This window comes from Drosophila busckii, chromosome 3R (genome assembly GCF_011750605.1).
Source record: "Drosophila busckii strain San Diego stock center, stock number 13000-0081.31 chromosome 3R, ASM1175060v1, whole genome shotgun sequence".
NCBI lineage: Eukaryota > Metazoa > Arthropoda > Insecta > Diptera > Drosophilidae > Drosophila > Drosophila busckii.
The window spans coordinates 20,738,533-20,748,917 of record NC_046607.1 but is presented as its reverse complement, the minus strand read 5'-3'; the positions used below and the strand labels follow the sequence as shown (position 1 = coordinate 20,748,917).

The following is a 10,385-nucleotide window of genomic DNA, read 5'->3' as shown; positions in this document are numbered from 1 at the left end:
CGCTCATTATTTGTATACGTGCGTTAAATGAGACGCGACGCGGTTTACCACGCCCATGCCCAGTGCAGCGCCCATTAGTTGCCTCATTTACTGTTACGTGCGTGAAGATTGCGTTATTTATAACGGTACAGCGCGCTTTCAAACGTAACAAAATAAAATAACTTAAAGCTAACTTTAAAAAGTTAACACCTGCCACATGCAGTGGCAAGCAGCACCCCCAACGCTTGTGCGCCACGCTGCATGACGCTAGTTCCTTAATTAAAAGCATCTCTACTACCAATTTGATGACTTGGCAGCAACAAAAAAAATTTACAAAAATTTTTTATAATTAAAACAATGCTCGACTAGCATATACCCTTTACTAGCTGCTGTTAATTTTAGCTGCTGCTCATTGTTGCGCAGTTTACAGGCAAACAACTTGCACTTCAACTCAAATTAAAACTCAAAACCAAACTTGCAACACACACACACACACATACACATACGCGTGTTGCAAGTTTCGGTGCAGCGTGTCTGCCTATCCGTGGCAGCTTCTAATTAATGTGCGCTAGTCCCCCCCCCCTGAAAAAGTTTGTGCAACATCAACAAGGTGAGTGCAGCTGCCACTAAAAGCAAAACGCACACACACACACACACACACACACATAAAGGCAATCAAAATCTCGCTCTCTCTTATTAAGTTAAGAATTTAATTTGCACTTGTGCTAACTTTAGAAATTAAAACGTTTGCTGACCAAATGTTTTTGCCATTAGCCCAGCAGGAAATTCTACTGCAACTAAATCAAGTTTTAAATTTATTTATACTCGAAATTGTTTGGCTTAATCAAAGCTCAAATTGCATAAGCTTGACGCTATTTAGTTGCAAGTTGTCTTATTGTTGCTTAACAAAAGCCTTTGTGTCATTTTGGCAGCTGCCAATTGGGCGCATTGTCAATGCCACTCAAAGTGGCATCAAAAAGTGTAGCAAAAGCGCTTGCCGCAAGGCATGCCACACAACACACAAACAACAATGCATGTAATTCAATATGCAAATTAACAACAACAATTTGCAGCGCAGTTTTTTTCCATACACTTTGCAACAAAATGCAAAAGGGGTAGCTTAAAGTTGCATAAATATAACAGTCAGAGCAGCAGAAATAAATAAAGCAAAAGTTAACTTTTTTTTATAAGCAAGACAATTGAGAGCGATTGAAGTTACTTCAACATTTTGTTGTGCTAGTTTTTCAGCATTAAGCGCTAAAGTTATTAAATACATAACATTTATTTTCAATACACATCCCTAATTCGAGCTACATCTGCAATTTATTCAAATTAATTCTAATACATAATTAATAGTTAGTTAAATAACTAAATAATCCATCAATCCAGCTGAATTTGAGATAACTAATAGCAATCTAATTCAATTCGACCTAGAATAATTAATTAAAATTATTGTAAATCCCAAATTTGAATTGTTAGCTAATTAAAAGTTAGTTAAATAACTAAACAATGCATCAATACAACTCAATCTAATAGCAAATTAATTCAATTCAATTCAACGCGATTAATAATATTATTAACGCTAAAAAAATTAAAACTATATAATTTATTAATTATTATTAAAAAGCGTAAATTTCAAACTATGCAATTTTTTCTATAAATTTTCTAATTTGTTTTCTCATCATATCTATAATCTACAGCAATTCGACCTATAATCATTCATGAAAATTATTCCTAAAAAAATATTAAGACTATTAAATTTACTTATTATTATTGTAGCGCGTAAATTTATAGCTAAACATTGCATCAATACAACTCAATCTGATAGCAAACTAATTCAATTCAATTCTATTCAACCTCGAATAATTAATATTATTATTGCTAAAACAAATAGCAAAGCAAACAAAGCGTAAATTTCAAACTATGCAATATTTTTTATAAATTTTCTAATTTGTTTTTGTAGTTTTTCTCATCATATCTACAATCTACATTAATTTGACCTATAATAATTATTTAAAATTATTGTTAAAATAAATATTAAGACTTTTTAATTTACTTATTATTATTGTAAATTAAAAAATTTATAGCTTTGCAATATTTTTTTATAAATTTTCTAATTTGTTTTTGTAGTTTTTCTCATCATGTCAACTCGACCTATAATAATTAATTAAAATTATTGCTAAAACTATAAAAAAGTGTAAAATTTACTAATTATGATTGTAGCGCCTAAATTTATAGCTATGTAATTTTTTTTATACTTTTTCTAATTTGTTTTGTAGTTTTTGTCAACATAACTTTGGCCGCAGCATTTGATTCTAATTTGCTTTTGTCATATCGAGCTGCTCTAACTCTTAACTAATAATTTGCAGCAGATTATTATTATAATATAATTTATGCAGTACTTGCTGCCAGCTACTATAATAAATAGCATATAGCTAACAGAATTCAACATTAAAAGTCACAATTATTTAAAATAAATTTTTCTTGGACATTTCCTTGCCATTTTATTTGCACTTTATGCCTATTTTAAGTAGCGCACGCAGTCTATGCTAAAATATAATATTCCAAGTCCTCTACGCTGCACATTTTTTATTAATTTTGCTTAATTGAGCACACATCGTAAAGCAGCAACCATAAACAGTAACAAGAGCGGCTGTAGTCACAACTATTGTGTGTGTGTGCGCTTTAGGTGGCTGTCAATTGTAGTGGCTGCATACAAACATTTAGCCGCTAACCAAAATCCATTTGAGTATCAACATATTTTGTCATTAGCTGGGGCTCGAACATGCAGACGGACCGGGACCCGGACCCGGACCCGGCACAAACAACCACAAAACAGCAGCAGCTGCCAAATGGTTGCCTCTGACATTGATAATAATGTTGCTGCTGCTGGGCTCCCATTGGGGCAACTAGCGGGTTAAACCACAAGCCAAACGACACACACACACATACAAACAAGCACACTAATACATAGAGCGAGCGAGTGGTACACAGCAGGCTGATACAGTAATTAATTAGACTTGCAGGCATTTTATATGAACTGCTGTTGTTGCTGCTGCTGCTGCTGCTGCTGCTGCTGCTGACGATTGCACGAGAAGCAGCAGCAGCAACACTAATTGAACATGAAATGGCATCCTTTGGCATTACCAATGTCATCATACCATCATCAGCACGAGCAGCAGTCGCCAATTCCAGTGGCAAGGCGCACTCCAGTTGCAGTTGCAGTTGCTTTGTAGCTACGACGAAAATTCATCAGCTATAGAGTTGAGTAGTTGCAGCAAATATACACTTGAAGCACACACACACACACTCGCACGCACACGCACACACACTTGAAAGGCTTGGCTACGCCTTGTGGCGCCTCCGCCTGGCAGGCAAAGCTCTTGCTCTAGTTTGTTGCTGCTCATTCATCTAAATCGTTGCACTTCAGTCAAAGTAGCCAGCGCACACACACACAGGCACACACACACACACACACACATATAGTGTGCGCTGCTGTGTGGGCGGCTGCTTTAGAAGATTTCAAATTAAATAAGCACAAATCAAATATTTTGCAATTTCTGTCACTGCGAACGTGGCAACGATTTGAGGCAAGGGTTTGTGGCATGCTGCATACTACCGCTTTTATTGTGGCTTGTTTGGCCAACTCAGACATTGATTTATGTGGTTGCCAGTCCGTAGTCGTTGCTGTTGCAGTTGTAGCTGCTGTCGAGTTTATTTGGCGTGTTGTTGGTTTATTGGCTGAAAAATTAAGTCGCTCGATAGTGTGTGGCAAGTGTTGAGTATGCCGGAAGTGATGAGGCATCCAGATTATGGTTGCCAAAGCGCACAGCTACCTGGCTGGGTGGCTTGTCTGTCTGTTGAGCTAAGCATTTGAGTAGCTTCTGCTGCTGCTGCTGCTGTTGTTGCTTAGCAACTAACATGGCTAACATGTCAGCAACATGCAACGAATTCGCAGACACTTAGCAGAGTTTAGTGCATAAGAGAGCGAGGCAAAAGCTCAAGAGTGCGTCAGCGCTTAAGATAAATGCGCTGTATTTTTATTTAATTTATTTGATAATTAATTATTATGCAACAGGCTAAGCAATAACTAAAGTAAGGCAGGCCTAGCTACTAAGTAAATCAACTGCAAATGGCTGTAAAAATTTCATATAAAAAATGACAGTTAACATAATTTTAATTGTCAATTTAGTTTAGTTGTTTTCCAACACTGCTACAAATTGATAAGCACAATGTTTGGCTCGCTAAAAAAGTTGAACCAGCTTGAAATGATAAATACAGCTGCCAAATTTTGAGACCCAATAAAAGCTAGATTAAGAAAAAATAAGCTAGAATAAGCTAAACACAAAATTTGTGTCAAAACTCATGTGCAGAGCTAAAAAAAAAGTTCATTGCCTGCAAATTTTATTGAATTATGAAATAAATTACCGTATCGACGTATTTCCGCGAAAGTATCGCATGTCACTTTTTATTAAAATTGAGATTTTAATGCAAACTTGTGCTAAAGTCCATCATTTATCATCTGAATAAATATTAGAATGATATTCTCTATAGTTATAAAGATAGAGCAAAATTACTTCTTTGATTTTGATCAGGGCTATACCAGAAATAAATCATTATAAACGCTCTTATGTAAAATTTGTTTTTTTGACATACGAGCAAAATTAAAATAAGCTAAATTTCAAGCTATTTGCAAATTCTATTTCACTTTCAAAAAAAGCTGAATCTAGCTTATAATAAGCCACTTAAACATTTAAAAGCATTTAGATAATAAGTAATTAAAATAAGAGCAGCTGCTAATTAGCTAAATAAATATGCAGTTCATTTAATTTAATTTAATAAGTTAAACAGTCAATAGCAATCAACACTTTTAGTTATTATATTAGTTTGTATAATAATTAATGCTTGTAAATAAATAAATTATTAAAGTTAATTTATTAGTAGGTACATTGATATACATTTAAAATTATATTTGATATATATTTGGTTAGTTGACATTACAAGAAATTAAAAGTAATTATAAAGCGCAGCTTAGCCCAATTAGCTAAATAAATATGCATTAAGTTAATCAGTCGATGGCTTTAGTAGCTAGCACTCGCCACTTAGTTATTATGTTATAAATAATAAGTTAATTATAAGATGCTTCGTTATTGGTTACTTGACATATGCCAATTAGCTAAATAAATATTCGCTTTACTTTAATTTAATTTAATAAGTTAATTACTTGATGGCTTTAGTAGTTTAGTTATTATATTAGTTTGCTATAATAACTAAACTTGTAAATAAATAAATAAATAAATAATAACTTAATTATTAGTAGGTATATTTATTTTATTTATTATTTATTATTATGTACTTATATCTTTTCATTATAAATAAAAAAAATTTATATAGTTAATTAATATTCCTCGCTCATAATACCTGCGAGCAATTTGCTAAATAAATATTCACGTTAAATTTACTTATAGATAAGTTAGATCAGCTCGATGGCTTTAGTAGTTAGTTATTATTTAGATTTGTTTATATTATACATTATACTTGATTAAAATAAATTGTCATAAATCAATAATCGAATATAATATTATTAGAAGTAAACTCTACTTTAAGTCATATATCTTTTGTGATTTTGTTGACATAAATAATAAATATGCGCTATAATGTCTTATAATGTAAGGATCTCCTAACATAGAGTTTATGTACCTCAAATATAGCAAAATTATAATATAAAATATAAATTAAAGTCTATTTAAATAAATAAAAATAAAAAAATGCAACTTAATGAATACAAGTTACTCGATACATTTTACTATAGTTAGCCCCAAGTGTTGCAAATTGCCAAAAGCAAAAAAAAAGGAAAGTTAACTCTTATCAGCTAACATAACTACTCGCTCCCAGCGCTGCTGCGCTCTTATGCAAAATATTTGCAAACATAACAGCAGCCAATTCCAATGAATTCATGTGAGCTGCAAAGCTTTTTTGCTCTCTCCCGGATTTTGCCTTTTGTCAGTTGTAATTCAACTCAAAATCAGTTGCAAGGTTGCATTTTACGATTAATATTGTGCGTGTGTGTGTGTGTGAACTGACGTTAGACAAATAAACAGAGTCACAGTCATTTTTGTGCCGCATCATCGTCGAGACGCAGCGCTGCGTAGACAGTAAATTAATATTTGTTTGCATTTAATTTGTTAATAAACAAATTGCAGTTGCTGATACAACAAACTGCGCTGTAGTGTGGAGACTTCAAATGGCTGCGAACGCATCAGCTGGTGAGTTTTTCTCTTTTGCTTTTTGCGCTTTTGCTGGCTAATTAGGCAGCGAACGAGCTAAATTATGACAAATTAAAATGCAGCCAAGCGCTGCGCGTTTGAACAATAGCAGGTGGGTCAGTCAGTCAGACAGTCAGTGAGTCCAGCTAACCAACACATGCGCACTGCATGCAACAGCCGCCGTAATTATCCAACAAAAGAGGCAGCCAAATGGTCATAGCTGGCCGCCCCCCAAAAGGGTGACGAGACAAAAGCGCCAGGTGGGGTGTGGGGTTGGTGGGTTGAGTCTGGCCGTTCGTCACGGCCGTTTGTGGCTCATTGGGTTCGGGTAGTCGTAGCAATTTTTCACGTTTCTCGTCGCTCGTCTCGTCCCCACAAAAACATAAATTAACCGAAACGTATTAATTCTTTTTTATTTTTCGCTGCCGTGTCCTTTTTTATATGCGTGCAAAAATTTATGCTTGAATTAAATATGATGACCAAAAAAGCAGTCGCAGCAGCCGACAATGTTGATGGGGCCGCCACCGTCGCCGCCTTTTTATTTACACATGTACAACACGGCGTATGCGCTACGTAATATACGCACAGCACAGGCTACAATTAATCTTGCCGGCCAGCATGTTTTATGTGCTTTCTTCGCAGGCGTCTCTCTGTGTGTGTGTGTGTGGCCAACAGGCTGCGGCTGGGTTATAATTGAATTTTCATAGCCATTACCAGGGCGTCAGTGTCGTCGTCGGCGTCGTCGTCTCTCGACTTGGTCATTATTTAAATGTAACGACGCTTTATTATTACGGCAATCGAAAGCAAATGATTCTGGCTTTATAAATATAAATCAAATTAGCAGCGCCAGTAGCCAAAGCGGCGCTCAAGTTGCGTCTAAGCAGCTGCCACATGTTGCACGGCCATTTTGGCCAACTTAATGTATAAAAAAATGAAAAGGACAATAGCACAGAAATATACTTAAGAACTTCACTAAAACGACATTTACAACAAACAGCAGCAGACTGTAAAATTTTAGAAGATTAAATGGCAAGAACATAATTTATCTACTGGGAGGTAATAGACAGAGACATAGGTAGAAAGTAGAGTAGAGCTTTATAGAGTTGAAAGTAGAGCTGATAGAGTAAACAGTGTTTATGTAGATTTAAAAAATTGTTTAAGCTGCTTACCGTTAAGCGTGAGATTGTTGCTCGTTAAGCTGCAAGAGATAAAGATATAGCATTAGTTTAAAGCGTGTAATAAATTTTAGCTATTTGTTTAAATATGTAGTTAATAACTAGAAGAGTGGCATATTTTAGAAATGGGCATTTCCAGCTCGCCTCATGCCTTGATCATGCCAAATAGTATAATGAAATTTTAACACAAAATATTTTAATAGTATAACAAATAGTTCTGCATTATTAGCTCATGTCACTCTGCTAAGAAATTAGCAATTTGTTTAATTTAGTTCCAGCAATGGGAAAACAATTCTTAATTCTAATTTGATTAATGATTCCTAATTCTTCATTCTTAATCCTTAGCTCTTAGACTATACTATATATAGTTAATTTATTAGCAGAGTTGCATTTCCTTTCCAACCCAAGCTCTACTCATTAATGATTTGTTAATGAAATTTATACACAACAATTTATAGATTATAACAAACGAATATTTCTGCATTATTAACTTAAGCCACTCTTCTAATAAATTAGCCATTCAGTAATTGGAAAACAACTTAATTGTTAATTCTTAATTCTCAACGCTTTATTTGTAATTCTTAGTTGCTAAGTCTTTATTCTTTACTCCTAATTCTTAATTCCTAATTCTTAATTGACATTTCCAGCTTAAACTCCGCTCATGCCTTAAGCATGCAAAATAGTATAACGAAATTTTAACACAAAATAGTTTAAAGTATAACAAATAGTTCTGCATTATTAGCACATGTCAAACTTCTAATAAATTAGCAATCAGTGTTATAGCAATTTAATTAATTAGGTTCCAACAATTTGAAAACAACTTCATTGTTAATTATTAATTCTTATTTCTTATGTGATTTCAAATTATTCATTCTTAATTGCTGATTACAACAAACTTTATTCTATTGCCTCTGATTGTATTATTAATATATTTCTTTTAACTTTTTTAACTATTAATAATTAGTACTGAGCTAAACCACTCCCAATCTATAAGCTTATCAAATTTAAAAACAAAAACATATTTTAAATACTTTTATATATAATTTTAAATATTTTTTGTAATATTTTTCTTTTATCGTTGACTGTTCATAGTTGACATTGAATAAATATATAAACATATATAAATTAATTATTAATTTCTTTTTCTTATTTCCTAATTCCTAATTCTTCATTATTAATCCTTATCTTTAAATTTTTAATTCATTATTTATTCATAATTCTTAATTTCTTATTCCTAATGCTTAGCTCTTACTTCCTAATTCTTATTTCAGAATTCTTCATCTATATTTTCTTTATTTATAATCCTTAGCTCTTAATTTTTAATTCCTAGTTCTTAATTCTTTATTCATAATTTTTAATTCCTAATTTTTAGCTCTTACTTTCTAGTTCTTATTTCTAAATTCGAAAGTTTCTAAGCGAATTACGTTAAGTTCAGACTTGTTTCATTGTAAATTATTAATTCTTATTTCCATATTCGTGATTCCTAATTCTTCATTCTTAATCCTTAGCTCTTAATATTTAATTGCTACTCCTGAATTTTTTATTTATAATTCTTAATGCCTTATTCCTAATTCTTAGCTCTTACTTCCCAATTCCTACTTCTGAATTCTTCTTTTATATTTGACTTGTTTAAACTATTATAAACTTTATATATTGCAGTTAATTTTCTTGTTGGCGATCTGGTATTTGCCCAAATGACCGGCTACATACCATGGCCGGCCAGACTCTTGGACAACTCACATGAACGCCAGGCCAAAGTGCAGTTCGTATTGACTCAAGGCATTTATAAGGTAACTTATGCCAAACTCTGGCCCTACAATGAGCAAAGCAAAGCGCGATTCGTAACTGCGGATACGCTGGCCTATGAAGATTTCAGTGATGCAATGAGGGAAAGCGAGCAAATGTGCGAGGGAAGTAAACAGAAGAAATGGGAGCTGGATTTTGTCTATGAATTGCGACGCCAACGCGCATTGCTGGAGGTGGAGCCATTTTTTATACAACAAGTGAATCAACTGCGTCGCACTTTAACGCGGCAAAATCAAAACTATGCGGCAGCTCAATTGGCGTTTCAGGAGCTGCTCGAGATGCACCAGTTGAGCCCGTTGCTGATGTTGCGCAATAAGGAGGCAGTGGATGCTATCAAAGAGTTGTGCCGCTTTAAATCGCGTCGTTTGAACGATAGATATGAAGCAGAGCATATGCGAGACTTGGCTAATTATCTTGTGGAACGTATGACGTCACTTTTTCCCGAAAATTTCCACACACCCAATTTCTGGGATAAATACAGCGCGTTAGTTGCAATTTACAGACGTTATACTGCGGATATTGCTTAATGCAAAGTCAATAGCAGCGTAAGCCATAAATAAATAAAATGTTTTTAGTTAGAACAAATAAATAAACATGTCAAGCGCTGTAGTGACAAATATGTGTGTGTGTGTGTGTGTGTTGGCCTATGTCAATGCGAGAGCTAAACAATCAATCAAAAAAAAATTAGACAAATTATTCTTGTACCTAAACAATGGGAAATGTTTGTCTGTGGGTTGGTCAAGCAAACAGCATTTGGCTGACAGGCAAAAAGGCCAAAGGCAAATTCAATTTGAGCTGTCAAAAATCTAACCAATATTGGCTGCGCTTTGTGTGCATGTGTGTGTGTGTGGGCGTTGCTATCAGCGCCGCACAATCGATTGAAAACATAAATGAAACTGACAGCCAGCAGCATGCGCAGGTAACGTTGCTAGCCCAGCCAGCCAGCAGCTCCTCCTCATTGTTGTCCTTCACCTTTTTGCTGGCTTTGAAGTCCGCCCCCTGCCCTGCCCAGCAGGCTTGGGCTCCATTGTTTACAATTGACGCCAGCTGTGCTAAAGGTGTTCATGTGTAAAAGGCATCGAATTAATTTGACATTTACTTTTGCCAACTGTCAGCTCAAACGCCCTGACATATGCACAGTTAACAGTCACACACACAC

General features: G+C 34.4%; 1 protein-coding gene across 1 annotated transcript; it reads left to right on the top strand.

Annotated features, from left to right (window-relative positions):
* The first annotated feature begins 6,089 nt into the window (after window positions 1–6,089).
* LOC108602585 (CG7946) lies at window positions 6,090–9,812 on the top strand. The gene is made up of 2 exons (XM_017990721.1): window positions 6,090–6,245; window positions 9,080–9,812. The coding sequence occupies exons 1-2, from the start codon at window positions 6,224–6,226 to the stop codon at window positions 9,751–9,753; spliced, it is 696 nt and encodes a 231-aa protein (XP_017846210.1). The 5' UTR covers window positions 6,090–6,223; the 3' UTR covers window positions 9,754–9,812.
* The last annotated feature ends 573 nt before the right edge of the window (window positions 9,813–10,385 follow it).

Coding starts and splice junctions, on each gene's coding strand:
- LOC108602585 (XM_017990721.1), top strand. CDS start 6,224: ATGGCTGCGAACGCATCAGCTG. Junction 6,246..9,079: donor GGCTGCGAACGCATCAGCTG/GTGAGTTTTTCT, acceptor TATATATTGCAG/TTAATTTTCTTGTTGGCGAT.